The sequence below is a fragment of the Cyprinodon variegatus genome, unplaced genomic scaffold, assembly GCF_000732505.1.
Source record: "Cyprinodon variegatus isolate N-32 unplaced genomic scaffold, C_variegatus-1.0 Scaffold40, whole genome shotgun sequence".
NCBI lineage: Eukaryota > Metazoa > Chordata > Actinopteri > Cyprinodontiformes > Cyprinodontidae > Cyprinodon > Cyprinodon variegatus.
The window spans coordinates 1577454-1598186 of record NW_015150493.1 but is presented as its reverse complement, the minus strand read 5'-3'; the positions used below and the strand labels follow the sequence as shown (position 1 = coordinate 1598186).

Sequence of the window (20733 nt, the reverse complement as noted above, 5' to 3'; positions counted from 1 at the left end):
TATCCTAACTGTAGGATGGTTCTTTTGATTTCTTGAGTATTTTTCTCCTCTCACGTATGCACATTCCTTTTAATTGTTTGTATGCTCCAAAACAATTTATCACTTTATATATTTAAAGTAGCCATAAGCACATTTTCACCACTTACTGTCTATAGACCAAAACAACACCACATCTTAATATATCGTTCTATGTTGTTTCTTAGATGCTCACTAACACATATTGTAGTCCTTTGCCATCAGCAGATGTTGAGAGGTAGTATAGGCTTTCGGTATCAGTTTCCTTTAGTTCAAGCATATTGAGGTCAACAGAATCTTTTATAACATAACACCAAGTAGGATTGTCCTTTAAAGCAGGAGAAACGGAAAGATGTTTAGCCAGGTCTTTGGTTGCCTATTGGCAAAGACAATGAATTTTTATAAGATAGATGATTTTTTTTAACATGTACTGTACATGTACATTTTTTGGGTTTTATCATGGAGAGCTTCATCCTTTCATATTTTTCTAACTTTTGGTTTTGTAATTCTTTTCTGGAAAGCTCTAATCCCAATTTTGCCAGCTTGTGTCTGCCCAGTAAGGACGTGCTTTAGCTTTCCTACCCTAGATGGTGTTCTTACTGTTGGTTCCACAAAAGGTGAAGGGGTAGGAGCTATAATTTGAGGTATTTGGATTGAGCCATCTGCTGGCTAAATAGACAGGAACTGATTAAAAACTTTGGCATTGAGGTGTTAGTCAACATTGCAACGGTGCTGACATTGCTGCAGTTTTGTTTTATTAGTAATGATCAGATGTAGGAGTGTAATGGGCTTCAGATGCTGCACAAGCAAATTGGGTAATCCTAGCTTCATTAGATCCTAGTTAATGAAGTCTGAGACCTGGAGCAGTGAAAAGAGCTTTGAAGTTGATAAGCCCAAACTCTCTATTAGATGTGCTAGAAAAGTGCTGGCAAACTGTGAGGATTTCCGTTTCTTTTGTCACATGCAGTTGTTTTCAGTCATTAAAAAAAGTCCAAATCTATGTATATTTTTAGTTTTGATAATAATTACTTTGTGATAATTTGCATCATTGAGGAGTCTGTGTGAAGAAGTAACACCCTGCTGCTTAATAAAATGTGTTGTTTGATCCACTCTATAAAGCTTGGATCTCAATGCTAATTCTGATATTTTGAATGAAAAAGCCATCTTTAAACTTGGAAACAAAGTCCAGTGGATTGTTTTTTAAGCTTTTTTGGAATGACTATGACCTGGATGACAGAGAATCTTCACCAGCTTAATAAAATGTATGTATTCAGTAATTAACCACTTTTTTTAGTGAAACTGGAAGGAAATCTGATTACTGCCAGAATTCTAAAACTAATTTATAGGACCTAACTGAAAACATGAAGAGTACTATGTTCTAATCTGATAAAACTGCAGGAAAAAAATGTAATGTAATCAAGATCAACTACTACTTTATCTCATCCAGTAGCGAAAGGCCTTAGTTAATGTGGTCATTATTAGACAAAAAGAAGAAACGGGGTTAGAATAGCTTTCCTGTAAGCGTCCCAAAGCCACAACACACAAATGGGACTCCACTTAATGATTATCTCCAACATATTTTGTACTATGGTCTGTAAGCTAGACTAGACCTTTTGGAAAGTGTAATAACCATTGCAAAAAGAACATCATCCTGGCAGCTGAATGTGATAGTGGAATAATCTGGGCAACTTTGTTTGTTAAGGTCTTGGACAAGTTGCAATGATTGATAGAACGTATTTGCTGCTTATATAAAAAAAATGCTCAAGAAGAATGCAATCAGTTACTAGGCTTTAGCTCAGATGCACTTGGGTTATGAAAAAGGACAGTGTTATAAGCCACACCAGGAAGCTCAACTCTGAATGTAATAACAAAAACTAAGAAGGTTTAGAAATGTGGCCTAGGCAACGTCAGGACATAAATCCTATTGAGAAACCATGGCATGAGGCTTTCTGCTACCAAGGGTGGTACAACCAGTTGTAGTGCTCATAGTTTGTTTCCCTTTGTGAATGAAAACATAATTTGAGAACTAAACTATGTATTAATTCCGGTTGTATTTATCCAATTTAATAATGTGTTTTGTTAAGGGGAGGAATTCTCTCTGGGGACAAATTCAGCTGCCTGTCTCTTTTTTCCATTTATTTCCCGTGAGAAATACCTGAATATTAAAAGAAAAAAACAACAAGTGGTGGCACCACTAGATACTTCCCCCATATGATTGTTTTCATAAGTTCTTGTTAACTTTTTATTGTTTCATCCTTTATTTTCCATGGTTGAAAAATAAAAGCCTGTGATGCAGTCAAAGGAGATTCCCTCGCTGTCTGACGTGATCTCCATCCTCTTAAATATTGATCACTACATACCTCTGTTTGACGAGATCCCTAAAGAAATGTCTGTCTACGCACAAATAAATACCAGCAACTAGGCAGCAAATAGAGAGGAGGGGAATTGGAGAGTTATTGTCGCCATAATGGCAAGATTATAGGCTACGCTCACTAAACTGCAGCCTTTCACTTTGGCTTGCTGACAATCATTAGCTAAAGCCTGTTGGCAATCAGCACAGCTTCATTTGCACATAACATAGCATACAGAGGCATTAACCTGGAAACACTACATCAGCTTTCTCCCCCCGGATGATGTCTGCACATTAAATCTGCACAGTGAGTGCACTAAAATCACATTAAGGAAAAGCATCTAGTTCTAGCTATGATATACAGCAAACCTTTGTGATGGAGACCGCAGCGTCCTCCTACACACTGTTATAATGGACATCGAATGGGTTGGTGATGAAGAAAAGTGCCTTCATTCTGCCTTCCTATAAAGCAGTGCACATTAATTATGATCCAAGTGGTGAGGATGGTGTCATTTTTGCCACAAGTCTGATAATGGATTATGGATTTGTAGAAGAATTTTCTAAAAAGTATAATTAGAATATATTAAATAAGCAATAATCTTAATACTTCAAATCAATAATAATAATAATAAAAAAGAAATTTTATTGATCTCACATTGGAGAAATTTACCTCTGCATTTAACCCATCCCCTTGTGGAGCAGTGGGCTGCCATTGTGTGGCGCCCAGGGAGCAGCGGGGATTAAGGGTCTTGCTCAGGGACCCAGAGTGGCAGTCTTTGGAGTGGGGCTCAAACTCAAAACCTCAGGATTTCAAGCTCTATGCCCTAACCACTAGGCTGCCACTCCCCCTTTTCGAATATCAATTTTTTTTAATTACCTTTCTGCATGTAACTTAGTCTGTCTTACAAGGAAATTAATTGGCCCTTGTTCCATGAACCTTTTACCTTTTGACATGTCACATTTCATTGACTTTGTAGAGTCTTCTTTTAGCCGGATTTGAAGCTGCAAATCCTGTTCAAAATATTTATAGACAGAATTTCTAGGCAAAGCCGAGGGGCGGAAGGGGTCTGGTTTGGAGACCGGTCGATTTCATTCCTGCTTTTTGTGGATTATGTGGTTTCTGCTGGCTCCCTCCTGCCAAGACCTACAGCATGCACTCGTGCGGTTCGCATCCAAGTGTGAAGCAGACAGGGTGAAGGTCAGCTGTCCAAGAAAAAAAGGTGGCATGCCCCATTCAGGTTGGAGGGGAGTCCCTGCTTCAAGTGTGGGAGTTCAAGAATCTTGTGATCCTGTTCACGGGTGAGGAGAGAACGGAGCGGGAGGTCCATTGATGGATTGATGGCTGCTGCTATAATGCAATAGCTTCATTGGTTAGTTGTGATGAAGAGAGACCTGAGCAAAAAGGCAAAGTAATTGATTTAATGGGTAGTCTATGTTTCTACCCTCACCTATGGTCATAAACTCTCCACATGTGAAGAGTCAGCAGAGGAGGCTCTGACGTCTTTTCCAAATGCCCCCTGCTCGTCTCGTCCGGCTGTTGTTCTTCCCACTGAAAGGAGGCCCAGTGGACAATCAGGACACGCTGGAGGGACTACATGTCCCATAGAGGGGTGTCTGGGGAGAGGGAAGTCTGAGAGTCGCTGCTGAGACTGCCGCCCCTGTGACCAGGTCCCAGATAAGTGAGAGACGACAATTAAAAAAGCTGAAAGTCTTTTAGCTGTCTACTAGTTAATGCAAGTTTTTTATTAATAGTTCAAGCTCAGCCAAACTAGATGTAGTGTATTCAGACATCTATTTCATAGCCTTCCCCCAAAATTATCCTTTGAACTCAGGTCTGAACTTTGACCTGGCCTTTCACTCATAAAATGCTTTGGTTAAAACCCTTCCATTGTAGCCCTGGCTGTAGGTTTTTTTCTTGTATCCTGACAGATGAACGTTCATCTTTGGCTTCTTATGTCAGGGTTTCTTTGAGGAACTTTCTGCTTGTAGCTTAATATGTCTTACCATGAAATAGACCCGTCTCTGCTGTAGAAAAGCTTCTCCACACCATTGTACTCCCACTAGTATATTTCACACTAGGGAGGTTGTCTTCTGGGTTGTGTGAATTATAGGTTTTTCAATTAGTAGTTTAGCCAATTTGTTCTCGTCTGATTAAACCATCTCTACACGTTTACTGCATCACAACATGATTTGTAGTAAACTGCTAATGAGATTTTTTTTTTCTAAAAAATTGCTTTTTTCTTCATGTCTAATAGTTGTCCTGGATTGTTCTATGTCAACTGTTGATCTCTTAAGCTCCTCTAGAATTACAATAAGCCTCTTAGTTGCTTCTCTGACTAATGTTCTCTTTGCCCAGCCTGTCAGTCTAGGTGGCAGAAATGTCATAATGGCTTTAATACTTTTTTAGTGCATGTAGTTCCACCTCTGTGTCATCCAGGGCTCCTTCTTTTCCGTCCTCAATCTTCCACAAGTTAAAGGTATAGTGGAGGATGTTGTTTTTTTGGGTGGGTCATCAAAATAAATGGTCCTCCTAATTGTCATCAGTCTATCAGTCTGGTGATATGTTTATGTAAGGCTGTCCTATGTGCTCGTCTCCTTTTTCACTTACCAGTGGTGAGTCTGACATGGTGGAAAAATTGCAAATCTTCTTTTGGAAAGTAAGCTTGTATGAATGATGCAAACACGAACTTTTAAACGGAGCGTGCAAAAGGAGAAATGGACTCATGCTTGCTCTCGCATGCGTGTAATAGGCGTTCCCTCTCAGGTTTTGCATGCAAATTTTTTTTAAAGTGGAGAAGGTCTTTTCAAAAATTCGTAAAAATCCTCCTCTATACCTTTGAGTAATTTTCTGTTTTATCCGTGATTTTTTTTTTTTTATCAGAGTAAAATGTCTGAATATCCTCTGAAAGTACTGCTTGGTATTTTGCTAGAAGTTTCACCTTTTCAAATAAAACAATAATATAAGGTTGCAAGCATACAATTTTAAGTTTACAAACTCGTTTTGGTCTGAAATCTGATTTACCTTTTTTACGGAGCTGTCCTAAGTATTGATGGAATTTCTTATTTTTGTTGGTATTGTTTTCTCTCTCTTCTGCAGAAAGAGCGTGACAGGAAAAAAGAGGAAAAGAAGAAAGAAAAAGATGCTGACAAAGTGGAAAGGCACAACAACTCTAAGGTACAAACAACAGAAAGTCTTACAAAGCTTAACAATTAGGATCAAAGGTGAAGAGTCTATTTCAGTGGTATTATATGGTATTATTACTAAATAATGCAAAGCCTTCATTATTATAGCAAAGAACAGCAACCAGCGATATAATACATACAGAAAGTTGTAAGACTGAATACTGTTTTAAATGTTTTTCTGTTTTCGCTCTCATAATGGGCTTTTTTCAGTTTGTGCTTATTGTACCTTATGGCTTCTGACACATTTTCAGAATCATATTCTATTAGATCAACAAACTGAAAAAAAACCCTGGATATTATACCTTCTTAAAGCTGAAAGAAAAACATAACAAAGACTGCGATTTTGCTCCCACTGTCAACATCACTGAAAAAAAGGCTTTTTTTGTTTCCTGTGACAGCACTGACTCACAAGCACTATGGCTATTATGTTCACAGAGGCAAATATAAACATTGCTATTTCGCAAATTCCCCAATCTCAACAACCAGTGTACTTAAAATAAACAACACTTACTGAAACAAAAGCAATGACACCAATGATCCTGCATGTGGATACCTTCCAGTGACTGTATGATAAAACATATTTCCAATTGGGATTCTACTGTAGCATTTTTAGTCATTTGAAAAAATGGATAAATTGCTTTGTTAATACACAATATTAGGGAGGTCCATTTAGTGTAATTCAGGGGGAAATAAGAGGAAAACTAGCCAGCAGGTCAATCAGATTTACATGACTGGAAAATAATTTTCCCCACTGTGCAGCAGTTAATATGTTTTATTTTAAAGAAAGTTATTTTAATTTTGATTTAAGATTTTTTAGTATATGAAATCCAAGATACATACACATAACAGTCATTGGGAACATGTAACCAATCACAAGACAAGATCCTGAACCGCAGGTTTTATGGTCTTGGTCCATTTAGTCCAAATTTTGGTAAACGTGTCCTTTTGCATCCTGAGGGAAAAAGACACCTTTTCCATCACATATGTTATGTTTATCCATCCTTGATGGATGGGGACTTCACCCTCCACCATTTTCTTTTATCTCCATTATTTTTGACAAAGCTACATCTTTCATGTATATAGTTTTGAATCTAAAGGGACTTTTTGCTCCACGTAAATTATTGATGTGTTCACATATCTCTATATCATACTTAGTTATAAACAGAGAGCCACAGAAAATATGCATGTGGTTGTCCTACACTGTCTCCAGCATGAACCCCAATAAATGGACCATCAGACTTATGTTTCAAAAAATTCCAAAACCTTCAAATTTCCTTGCCATCATTCTTTATGCTAGTTAATGTTAATGTTTAAAAGCACCAAATAATCCTTGAATCACTTAAGAAAAAATGGAAGCTTACTAATATTAGAGCAGCATGTTTAACGTTGCAAAGTGGGAGAAAAAAGCAGCCAGTAAAATCGTGGGACTAGGTCCTTTGGACATTTGACACAAATAAGCCTTAAAGGTCCCATATTATGCAAAGTTCACTTTATACCTTTAGTAACAGTCATGTGTCTTGAAGCCTGTGTTTGAGGTTCAACAATTTTCTTTCCCCTCTAACACTGCCTTTCTCCACCTTTTTAGCTTAAAATGCTCTGGTGGAGAGTCATGCCCTTTATGATGTCATAAGGGGAAATATATGTCTGTAGCAGCCCATCGGCCAAGCTATGGCCTTCATATTGTTTATTATTCTGTGCTCCTAGACTTTCTTTACAAACTCTGACTGGTTGTCATGGTTATTGGTTGTTGGGGCGCGGCCTTCGGGAGGACAGGTAGCCCTCCCGCCCCACCCCAATGTGTGTTAAGTATTGTGATGAACGGTTTGTACTGAAACTGAAATCTCAATGGCAATGTAAATTGTAGTTGACAATAAAGTTGATTGATAGATTGGATAAATTCTCATCCAGAGGAGGGCTGAATAAGGACATTTTTGGTACATGGTCTCTGCCTAATCTAAAAAGAATTTTCCTGCACAAACATTCTTAGGGGGTTATTGTCATCCTTAATAAGTTTTATTTTCAAATGCAAATTAATATGGGACCTTTAAAACAAAGAACATTATGCAAACTGTTAATCCCATCAGTGGTGACCTTATCATTTGTATTAAGAAGCCATAGGAACCAGGGATCTGTAGTCAACAAGTCAGTCATGGACTCATCTTTAAATCACAAGTATTTAAGAATGAAATGTGTTCCAGTTTTCCATAACTCTTCCAATGGCTGGGTATTTTATCATTTTTAGTAGACCTACTAAACATAGATTTTATGCTATATGAAGGCCAGGATGTACACTGATGAGTTTTTTCTTGTCAGTGTTACTAATTTTATGAGAAATTTAATCAAGAATACCAGGAATATTACTGTAGCAACTATAAACCAGCACTCATAAGGCAATCTGGCCTGTAAGCAACAAACAGTAGAGTATGCTATCTGTCGGCATTAATTTACCTTCATAAATATTGCAACACTAAGCTAGAATGAGGCAAAAGGAATCACAGCTTGTGTTGCATTATGAATGAATAATGTGTGAGTAGAGGAAGGCCTAGCTCCTTTACCTGCTTCTCCACCTGAACCCTCATGGGAAAGTCCTCATAAACATTCATGCTGCTCACAGATGCTTTATGTTTTATGCCACTGTGCACGACTGAAACACAGTGGCATAAAAATTCCATAGTATTAGCCTCAGTTTGCTTTCAACAGGCTTCTGACATGTTAAATATTTTTCGGTCTGTTAGCTGCACTATTACTGACAATGCTGCTGGTATATTTAGCTATATTTAGCTTTTTTCTAAAGAAGGATGCACTTTAAATGCATCAGACTACCACTGGTAAAAGATGCTTTCATAATTTGTGACGAAAAATGGGAGGAAGGGTAAGTGAAAGTCAACGGCTGTCAGCCATCAAAGTCTTTGACAGGATATGAGTAACGTGTGTTTGAAGAGAGAGTTAAGTGACAGGATGAGGTAGAGTTTCTGATGTGAGGAAGATGGTGACAAAAAAAAATGGGATGGATTTTTAATTGACTGCTGATTTATTACCCATTAAAGCTATGGTATATAAATGTGCGATAGTAATATATTATTAGAGCTAGAGGAGGGTAGGTGTATGTGTTTTTTGGGTCATGGATGCTAAATTAAACGTATTTCATGACCTGTGAAGGGAAGAGGGATTAGTTCTGCTTTCAGGAATGTGGTTTTCTCTGTGTGTGTGTTTCTCATTTCAGCATCTTCTGCAGGGAGTAAAAATATGGGTTATGTGCAAGCATGCCACCGTACCTAAACCTAATTTCATTGTTTGTTTGTTATATTGATTATATTCACTCTACATGAACCTATTTATAAATGTTTTGCATTTGTCTTCAGTCTGTCTGATTTTGTCTTAATCTGAAACTACCTGGATTTTCCCCCCCTGTTTGGTTAACTTTAATTATTTAGACATTATTATTTGAGGCTTAATGGGACCATAATTTAGATCATGGGAAGATCAGAGTGACAGTTTGAGAGGCTGGAAAGGGCTTAAGCCAGTTAGGAAGCTGGTCTTTAGCAAATGATTGATGCTGCCGCCTAGGCACCAATACCCTCCTATCTACTGGATAATAAGGAGTGGCTTAAAAAATAAAAGCTTTTTTTTAATATACCAAATCCAAGTTTTTTATAAATTTTTTTCCTTAGTAATTTGACAACATATTACTTTAAAAAATATTGTTTTATACCAAACATCCCTTTTGGGAGTTGTACATGGGTTTTAAATTGCAACTAAATCGATACTGTTGAATAAGATGGTCAGCTTTGGCTTAGTAAATAATGATAATATAGTATAATATGCGGTGAGCTCTATCAGTCATGAGCATATATCTAAGAAGGAATATGGAAAAACTGATGTCACTCAGAATTATGGGAACCCAAGAAGTGAATTGGTGAAAAATAATCTACATTTACCAAAAATTAAATATTCATAATCAGACAATTCCATTAATAAATAGAATCAATTTATCCCCCAGCCCCAGAACACAACAGTAGTGTCGGGTGTAAGACGATGGACCTTGCTGTAATTAGGGAAATACATCTCGGTGGATTTACATGTTTCCTGATGCATAACCAAGTGCATCTGGGCTTAAAGTCACAATATGATGAAATGATGTTCTCCAACATTTTTTGGTCTGGACATCATGGTTTTATCAATAACAGTAAGTCAGAGCAGTTTAGTGATACTGTGTTTTACTACATGACCCATCAGCCTATTCTAGGTTTGTTTGGTGGGTTGTTTAGTTATTTTGAAGGTCTTTGACCTTGTCTGTCGTTTACCGCAGTCCCAAAACCTTACAAATGGCATTCCACACAGGTTGATGCCAATGACTTGTCACCAGTTCTTGAATTTTTTTTAGATTGAGTCACTTAAAGCGTGTTGCTGTAAGAGAGGTTTTGGTCTGCTTCATGCTGATGGAGAGGTTCTTCTTAAATAATTTCCTGATTCTGAAAAGCAATTTCCAGGCCCTGGTAGTTTGGTTTTTAAAATGTGACAAAAATTGTTAGCTGCTGTTAATTCATGATTTTCTTTCATGTAAGGCCAGGTAAGTATAGCAAAAACTTGCTTCTTGTTTTTACTCTGGTATCTTTTTCCGATAATATAATTAGTTTTATGGTCTTAAACAGCCATGTTTGACAAAAGCACCAACAAAAGAAGGTTAATCAGTGTTTTTGATGGGCTGATTATTTTTACAGCACTGTATGTGTGCAGGCAGAGATATGCGTTGTTGTTTGTCTCTCCTTCTTATCAGCTGTTCTCCCTCCGCTGAAGAGCCCCAATGTCAAGGAGATATTTGAGGACATTCCTTGTGCATGTGATTGTGTGTGTCACTGTTAAGGAGACACCTAGAAGGAGAGACTTGTTAGTCCAAGCGCATGCTGACGTGCTGAAAGCCGTTTAATCTTTGGCACAGCTAGAAACATGCTGACAGTCTTGCTTTTTTCTTTCCATTTTTTTTCTTCAAGTGTGTCATTCCTTTTCTCCCTGCCCCTTAAAGATAGACTTACTGTAAACTGTACTATCCCAACGCAACACTATCTTACTTTAGAATGTGTGCAGGCAGTGTGAGGTGATGCACACAAAAAGATTGTGTCTTGGTGTTATGTGGGGGACAAACCATTTAAAGTTCACTTCAGCCTACTCCCACACATCACATTTTAATCAATACCTCTGACTTTTACCTCCGTCTCTAAAAAAGGTCATAATACACAGTGACCTGGACTCCACAAGACCACTTGAGGGCCTGCAGTGGCAGCAGGAAAATAATTTCCCGAGTCTGTTGGTTTCAGATAAAAATGTTTTACAATCACAAACAATATTCAGTCGACCCATTACAATAGATAGTCTCCCTTTGAATGTATTAAAAACAAAATAGCTCACTCTCAAATTTTACCATAGAGTTATTAGTTATTACCTAATGATATTCTAATAGATCTTTCCTTTCTTTATTGATGCCATTTTAAAAGCTTTAGGATATTTTTTTTCTAAAGCACATAGGTTGAGGTGTTCAGTTTAGTAGAAACTAGGATTAAAGCAACTAATCGTGATTAATTGATTATTGAAATAATCGTCAAATAATACACTAATCTATTAATCGTTAACTGGAGTATAGAGACTTTAAACCATGCCTGTAGCTGACAAAGAAACCCACTTAAGGAAGTACAGTAATTATACGAAAATTGTAAAAAAAAATATATATATATAATCTATCGTCTGTCCCTATGCTCTACACAGTAGTCCTCAAGTGGAAAACATTTTAGTTTCCCCTTGTTTAAAATCTGTGAAAATTATGTTTTCTCTAAGGAAATTTTCCTGTCCAAATATTGATATATCAAAATAATTATTTGACAGATTAATTGATTAGTAAAATGATCCTTAATTGCAGCCCTAAGCATGCTGAATTTGAACACTTTCTCTCCATTGTATTTTCATTTAGATGATTGGACAAATTTGAGCGATTGTCTTTCAGTCTCGTTATCTTGGGTGACTGTTCTTATCACTTGCATCAATAGTCTCCTAACCGTAGCTTAACCTTTTAAGATGCTCCTTATTTTGCCGATATAACATCAGTATCAGATTTGCCTTCATAACTGAATGAAACTCATCAGTCTTTACATGATAGGATGGTGGAACTGATGTGGAGAAAACGGATCAAGGAAGGTGAACCCAGACACACATTATTGGTCACATGGTGATAAGGATTGATAATGCAGACTGTGCATTTATATTATGTTTTTCTTTATAATTTATTGATTTTAGTAAACGCAGTGTTTCATAGACTCCAGTGTTGCAGTAAATGACATTAGTATTGATCCGTCCAGACTTTTAGGTTTTTATTCGGTTTCTGGTTGCAGTGCTGCTATACTGAAAATGAGAAATGCTTTGTTTTCTCAACATGGGAGTTATAAATGTTCTCCTTTGACACTGAATCATTTCTTTGGTTTTGTTCTTATGTCCTTTTCTAGTTTTTATTCCAGATGGTAAAAAAGTTTATTGTAGGTTCTCAAAGGGTTTTTCCGTTAATGCAGAGGTGGGCAATTCAGATTCTTTAGAGCAGTTATTATTGTGTTTGTGCTCTCGGTCCAGGATTTCAACAGTTAAATTAGTTTCTCAGTATTTGGTTGAATCCTGCAGAAGTATATAATGACCTATTCAATTAAAACACATGCGCTCAAGCAGGGAAATATCTAAAACTATACATAACATTGATCTCTAAGGACCAGAACTATATAGCCCTGTGGGATATTATCTATTACTTTGAGGAGTGGATCATTCTTACAGTTGTCTATTCTTTATAATCTCTGCAGGCTTTAGATCAGTTGACAGCACTCAATCAGTTTATGTATTTGAGCTGCTTGCAGTCATCTTTGAGCTTGTGTGTTCACACACAGCATTAAGATTTGACCTTGTGGATTAGATCTGTATTGGATGGTTGCTAAGGAAAATATAATATATATATACTGTAATACGTGAACACTTAATGTATTATTCATTAATTGACTGTGTAAAAATAAAAAAATATGGCATAATAATCTTGGGCTAAACTGGATAGCAGGTGGTAACAGAGTAACGATTTTATTTTCAGTTTAATTAACTGCCAACCACTTTCATTTTGTACGTTTTTAGGAAGATGATAGTTACTCTCTTAGCTTGTTTTTTTTGCGGCCTCAGTAAGCAGATTAGTGATGAACAATGGGATGTAAATAGTTCCACTTCATGATAAAAGATTACTATGTAGTTTTCCCTTGTTTAGTTGAGCACTGGTATCTAGCATTGCTTTTTTATGACCAAAACATTCTTCCTTTTCTGCACCCTATTATAATTTTCTTCCTTGCCTGTTGATATCACTGGTACACCTTTTTGGTAAATACAGGGGGGCTGTGTGGACTGAATGATAAACCTGCATCATCAGCGTATGCATGGCAAGAGAGTATTGATTTAAAGGACCCAAGAGCCAAGTTTTGTGGAACCCCTAATTTATATTTTCTTCACTCAGATTTATTATTATCAGTTTAACAACAAAGCATAGTCAGATAGGTATATGATTTGTAGATTGTAACTAATTTTATCATCAACCAGAGAAAAACAAAAATGGATTAGCTGGTGTGTTAATGATTTTTGTGAAGACCACCAATAAAAGCAGGCACCTGAACTATAATTCGATAATGACTTTTATCAGATTGACCTGAGTTGCATTTTTTCCAAATTACTAACCTTTGCAATGACTTCAAGATCAAGCGATCAAGTGATGTAAGAAGGGATAATTGGTCCTGCAGTCCTTGTTGGGTGGGGGTACCTTTTATGTCGGCTGCTCTTAAATACTAATTTAATTTAAGCTTATTATATAAAAAACATGCAGGGATCTCCAATACAAATGACAGAGCATTTTGCGGAAGAATGTTATTGCAAAGGAATTGCATTAAGATAAAGCTTATAAGTTCAAACTAGGTCATACTTGTTGTTCAACACAAAATTCAAAGGAAGTTCTTTTGCCACCATTGTTAAAAAAAAGGCTGATTTTGCCTCTGGCAAATCTTGCAAACTTTAATTAGTAAATTGTCTGTCTGAAGTGCCCGTTTAAATGGTTCGAGTGTTTTTTTGGCTCAAAACCCTCTGCAGAGACCCACATCTGAGTATTATTGTTTAATGAGTCAAACTGCTATTTATTTGACACCTGCAGAAGGCGAGCAAACATTTTCTTTTATGTTTGCAACTCTATAGTATGCAGATGGATCTTTTTTTTGTTTTTATATTCATAGGTGAATAAGCTTTACTCATGTATACTGTAGGAGGACATACATTAGTACTTATTTTCAATCCAGTCTTCTTATATGTGATGGTACTGTAATATGCTACTGTAAAAGTTTAATACAATCAGGCCCTGAAAGTAGAATATCAAGTAGTGGTCTTTCTTCTCAGTCTCCATGTCTGTGAACTATTAATATTCAGCTGGATTGGGACTGCCAAAGTTCACCTTTTTGTCCTTTTCTTTGCTTTCCATCCAATGCCTGTAGGCAATAATTAAACTGCAGCACTGATTGGAAGCTGGCATCTTGGAGGATATGCTTGCACTCGATATTTTAAACAATGGGAAGCTAGAAATATCCAGTCAATGTTTGTGTTCACCTGTGTTTGTTTTTTTGTGTGAGATTGGTTGAATCTCTAGAGGTTAAATCATTTTTCCAGTCAAATTAGATACCATTTGAATATGAAAAACTGTGCTAAAATGACAGATTTTCCTCAATTTTTTTAATTTAATGTAAAAATCGGATTTGCCAAGTTTAATTTACCTTGCAATAAAGAAAATGGTACATCAATGGCAAGGTACTGGGCACACTCGATCAATAAGCTTTTAACCCTCCCTGCTTGTTTGGAATTGTTATAATTAAAACTAGAAGCTCAACACTGGAGCTGTACGTTAGTCAGCACTTTCTGATCAGCCACCTCAATGGTTTCCATTGTTAGTATTAAGGACCACACCACTGCACAAAACATGAAAAGAGCTGCTTGTAGATCTGCCAGCCCAGATACTTCTCTATAGCAATAGTTGGATGGTACCCAGGATGCATATGCTGCCTGAGATTTCCTTTTTGAAAACTGTAAAATAATGCCATCATAATTGAAGAAGACATATATAATTTCATATACAATTGTATGTATTGCAGTTGACCCTTGACTAATAGGCTAGACACTGAATCCTCTGCAGTTATTAACACCACTGGTAAAGATATGTAAAGGGCGCTACAGTACATATAGATTTTGTATAATGACAGCATCATTTTACACTTAAAGAATAAGTCTTTAGCTTTGGATTAATTCATTCTGTGAAGAAAAATTTCAACATATACAAAGGCTAAAATTATTTGCATGTGACAAAAGTGCGCTGCACTTTTTAATTGTCCTGCTGTCAATACTTCGTCTGATTCCTCTCTTTTTTATTAGACAGAGCTTCACATTTCACAATGTTCGAGCATAGAGAGATTGGGATCTTTATTATTTCCAACATGGACATTCTCTATAGATTGTCATCTGTCCTCACGTCTTTGGTCTTAGATGGCCTTTAAAAAATATAGATTTTTCAACTATTGAGCTATTGCTATCTTGTTCTACCCATATGTTTTTATACCTTTGTTGTGCTGAAACAAAACAAAAAGACAAATGTTAACCATTTCACTGGTACCATTTTTTATCTGAAAATTCTTCCTTATATTTAACATTAGCCTATTTTCCTCTGAAAGCCCTGGTTTTCATCTGGGTTACCATTACTTTGAAAGCCCAAAGAAAATTGGACTGAGAAAACAACATTATACCATTACACAACTGTTTTTCACTTTCCTTAGAGTGCCAACCAGCAGTACAGTAAGTAAATCTCGAAGCATGAAACGCTAGATTCTTTGACCTTTTTGTTTTCTCCATTAACCTGCATCTGGCCAGAGTTGCTTTTTAACTCTATGATTCATTTAAAACAACTTTAAAAAAATGATTAAGAACTGTTTATTTTTACAATAAACAGGTAGGTCTCACATCTACAGCACTTGCAGGAAAAAGTTTCTAGTAAAAAGGTAATTTTTCAAACTTAGTCCAAATGTATAAGGAATTATTTTCTTGCCTTTACAATCATAAGTTGACATTTATATTGAGTAAAAGCTTCAGACAGTGGAGTCACATTGTAAGAACCTCAAAATGGATCTCCAGAAGCCGACAGACAGTATCCAACTCGTGATCTCTCCTCGTACAGCGCTGTCAGCATAGAACCATTAAAAAATATAAAAAATCTGTATATTAACACATGTATGTAAATGGATAACACTCCAATAAATTTGGTTTACTTGCAAAGTCAATCTAAAGACAATGTATGTTTCATATTTATGTAAGTATTATATATTCTTTGACAAAAGTGAAAGTGCGCCTTTAGGTTATAAGTCGATTAAAAAATGTTCTTTAAACTGTGGCAAAGCAGTTTATATTTGAAACCTCAATTAATCTTAAGTTCCAAAATTTTCAGACAAAACCTATTTTCATACTGGCATGCTCAGTTCTTACCTTATACCTTAAAAAATCTTAATTTTCAGTCCCCAAAACAGATATCACTTATTAAAAGTGGTCTGTTTCTTGATAAAAATGATTACGCAGATGCGGTTTTGAGGTATACTTCAAACCTTAAAAAACATATTGAAACAATTTTTGTGATACAATAAAGGTATTAAAAAAACCCAGCATTTTTATACTCACCTCATCCATTATTGCCGCAGTTGATGGAACAAAACATGGCAGCTATACACAACTTAACCCCTCGAAAGACCCAGGAAGGCTAGAGAGTACTTAACCTATATGGGGCCAAAGTAAAGTATCGGGAAAGTGAAATTACTTATGTAAATGTGTATGGAAATGCTCTGCTGTAGGTTCTGGTACAAACTATATTTGTCAACTGGGCTAGTAGCACGGCCATTTTCTGCTTGTTATTTGGAAAATTCCTGTCTTTCAACACTGCATTCCTTGAACTGGATCTTTTGGGCTGAATAGCACTTTAAACTTAAAGTATGTGTCCCAACCACATGGTTTCTGTGGTATTTATTTGATAACTATGTATTTTCTTCTGACTCAAGAGTTCACATTTGTGTTACTTAAACAGAATGGTCTCTAATCTGCCTCATTTTGAAGAGTTGTTAAAGAGAAATGGCCCTGTGGGTCATATCATATTCATCCCTCAGGGAAACATGAAGTCGGGCAGATTAATTTAAGTCACATTTGTTTAGACTTAATTTTATTTAATGGAGTGAAATAACCTTAGCAAAAACGGTAAGTCAGTGCTGAGATACTGAATATTCTACCTTTGAATATTTACTGTGATTTTCAAGGAGGGACTCTTATTATCCCTCCTGTGGTTTTCACTCTCTCCTCACCTCCATTCATCTCCATATCTCATTCATTTGTCCTAAACAATGTCTGACTCTGCTTTCCTTGTTTTAACTCCTAGTGCTTCTTTGGCAAACACGGAATTGCTGTTTGCTGCTGAGTGTTGTCTTATGCTACCAAACCATGAATAAATCATCAAAAACAACAAGCGGCTGCTTTGCTTCAACGACAACAGTGCCAATCTTGGTAGTTGGTGATGGAATTGGATAGGGAAGGTTTGTGCTCGTATATTTTGTTAGATGGTTTGTACATTTAGACTTATGACACTGGGTGTGATATAGGAACACACACACACACTAGCAGCAGCAGGAGAAGATGCTGGAGCTGAAAAATATCAACGGTCGATTGGAGTTAGTTTGAGCGGATGGTGTGAAGGACAGGCAAAGGAGCAGGGCTGTGTAACTAACAAAGTGGCACACCTACTTTCTATCTCTCTCACGCACACACAGCCACACCAGCTCCTACACTCATGCACCATAGATGTGCAGTCCATGGATCAATAGTGTGACCACGAGGAAGCTGATGCATTAGGTGGATTTGCTCTGGCAGAGGAAGGGAGTCAGTTCTACTGCGTTTCCCAGGTAAACACACATTTCCTAGATATGGAGGTGATGATAGATACACACATATAGACCCTGACCCAAATTGAGCTATGATATGCAGAAAAAAAAAACAGAACCACAGACCAGCACCAAGATTCAGTACAGCTCATTGTCACAGTATTTAGATGGATGCTGCAATTTGTTATGGTCTGGTATATGGTTGTTATAGTTCCAAATTCATCCAACAGCCAGCTTTATATTACTGAGCCATTCAATGGTTTAGGTTTTTAACTTTTCTTTTCATTATGATTACATGTTTTACTCATCATTTTTTAACTGCACTAGCTACAGTATGTCAGCCGAACCCACGAGTCTGTCTGTAGCAAGATCTCTAACACTGATGTAGCTTGCAACAACAAAGTAACTTAAAGATAATGCTAAACGTGGTGGATGGAAGGAGGTTCAGCTATTTGAACTATAATTAATAAAAAAAACTATAATTTGTTTGGATTGGAGATAAAGGAAATAAAAAGGCTGCCACTGATGTTTCCAGGGAAAACATGCAGGAGGAATGTTAAGAGAGAAAAGTTATTGATTTATATCTTCCACATCCATTGGAAACAAAATTAATAAAATAAAACTGAGGTCTCAAGCGTACAACCGAAAGCAAAATAAGGTATTCACAAAAAATGTGTCAATAAAGTTAAAAAATTTGCAAAAATGTCCAGGTGGCCTTGATTTATCGGGGCAATATTGACAAAGGTGATTTGTTGTATAGGTCAGTTTTTTTTTTTTTTTATAATTAGTATATATAATTAATTATATAATTTTTTATAATCCTAAGCTAAATCGTTGCTTTTTTAAAATTAAATATCATTCAAGTTTTGTTTAAGTAATTTATTCTAAAATGTAGTTAACCGCCCAATCTCAGACACTCTAGGGAGGAAACACAGGTAAGTGACCACGATAAACTGATATAAGATTAACTGTGTTGGTCACTTACCTGGTTTAACAGTCCATACCACGAATGTCCCCAGTGCTGCAGACCCAGAGGTGAGGCTGGAAGCCGATCCTGGTCAGGGATCCAGAACAGACAGGAACAGGCAGAATCCAGATCAGGCAGGAACAGAAACAGGTGGCAGGATCCAGACTTCCAGGCATCCACAGGCTCCCAGGAGGGTTCAGAGTCTGACTGGGACCAGAAGCATGACCAGGTGGTCACGCACAGGAGCAGACAGGATCAGGTGCAGACAGGCAGGCTCAGTGGAAGAGGGTAGCCGAGACAGGACGTAGGAACCGGAACTTGAAGCAGGACTTTAAACTGGTCTCCTCCCTGGAGCCAGGCTTACTGGATAAAAGCTGAACCTCCCCCCATAATGAGCCAAAAACCAAGAGGACTCCGCGGGGGAGGAACAATGGACGATCAGGAGATGAGACAAACACTACAACCCTCTTTGCACTGGCTGCTAGGATCCAGGACATGAACCATAAAATAAAACTGAACAGAAAGACAAGTAATGATCTGGCACTGAAGGCTCAGGCTGAACTGAATATAAACCAGAGGAAACAGGTGAGAGGAATAAATTATAATTGAGGCAGGGAGGGAAAACGGCAGGTGAGAGGAATTACTAATTAGGTAGAGCAAACAGGCCAGATCATGACATTTTTATTCGATAATATTGCTCCAAGTCTGCCACATGACATTCTGACATTTTCTCGCTCTCAACACATTGTCTTTTGAGATGTCTGATTTCTTTGATCGTTCCTGATATCAGTTTCTGCTTCTTTGAGATAATAGCCATTCTTTTGATGTAGGGTTAGGGTTATGTAGTCCAGTGAGTTCTTTGTCATGAGCCTTTACATATTGTTTGCTATTTCTAGTGTTTGGATGAAATGTGTTTCACTCAGTGGAAAGGGAACACAGTTATCTACTGATTTTTGCATTTCTTTTACCAATAAACTCATAAAAATGGTAATGCAGACTACATTTGCTTTGGAAGCTGTTTCTTGCTTGCAGCGACTTTATGTCCATCAAGAAAACTGAATCCTACATACTTGTTACTCTTTCTTAAGTCTAAACCTGTTAAAATGCACTAATACCTATGTGCTTTTTATGTCAGGTTAATTGTTTTGCTTGCCTGTTAATTGCCTGACATCCAAAGAGATCAGTTCTTCTGTGTCAACTCTCTATTTTTTCTGAATAGACACACAAGATTTGTATTTGTGATGTCTGTTCAAGTCACTCCACACAGTGGAACCAGTAAAGCATTCATAAAGAACCATAAATCCAATTACTTTATCCAAAAATTGATATTTTGAGCTTTGTGGCAACAATGTGAGCATCAATCCGACTCCTTCACGGTTCAAATCAGCTTAGACTGGGAGTTTGTGATTGCAAAGTCATCCAGAACACGTCACAGATGCACAAATGCTAATACAGCTTTGATTCCTTCAGTTAAAAACTCGAGGGATAGTGTTTGACTGAAAGACTGGAGCAACAAATCCAGCTGTGTGTGTTCTTTGCATCTGAAAATATTCCTCTTGGATTTTCTGCTCCCTCCCAGGTGGGTGTTAAATCTAACCAGCTAATCCTGAACCTCAGGCTGGTTGTCACTCACAGAACCGCAGCCAAAAACAAGATTCGTAATGCTCAGAATGCACTCCTTCATGGTGACAAATAAGATTCAGCTCTTAAAATACCTGGTTAAATTGGGGTGCGTGAGAGTTTTTGTGTTTGTTGACAGTGTTTTATTTGATTAGGTGCTCTTTCCCTGAACGCCGCTGTCAAGCTTCAGCCACAGTGTGACCTTCCACAATCACCCATGTATTTGTGTTTGAGGTGTTTATGTCCCTGTGGGTGCCTGCCTTTTAAGTCTCCGTGTGTGTTTGGGTTCTAGTTGCATTTGCAAGCATTACTGGAATACGGCTTTAAAGGAAAGCAGGTTTATTTCAAGAATTCTGCTTATACTTGATGGAAATCAAAGTACTTTAAAACAAAGTAACAAGAGGGTAGCAAAATGACACAAAACGCAATAAATGCATAAAAGAAAAGAAAATCTTAATTTGATAACATATATAATTCCCCATTTTTAACATGAATAGCTGAGATGTGTCATTGTTCTCCCCTTTTGGGACTCTGAGTTTTTAGTTTTCTATTATTAGTTATTCTGTTTTATTGATCTTTGGTTTATTTTCCATTAT

At 37.0% G+C, this 20733-nt stretch overlaps 1 protein-coding gene across 1 annotated transcript in view; it reads left to right on the top strand.

The window, feature by feature from the left end:
* Positions 1-20733, top strand: part of smap1 (small ArfGAP 1) — a 91400-nt gene that overhangs the window by 33149 nt on the left and 37518 nt on the right. Inside the window, exon 6 of the mRNA XM_015369963.1 lies at positions 5463-5540. Coding sequence (XP_015225449.1) covers positions 5463-5540 — 78 coding nt within the window. The remainder of the gene's footprint in view (positions 1-5462; positions 5541-20733) is intronic.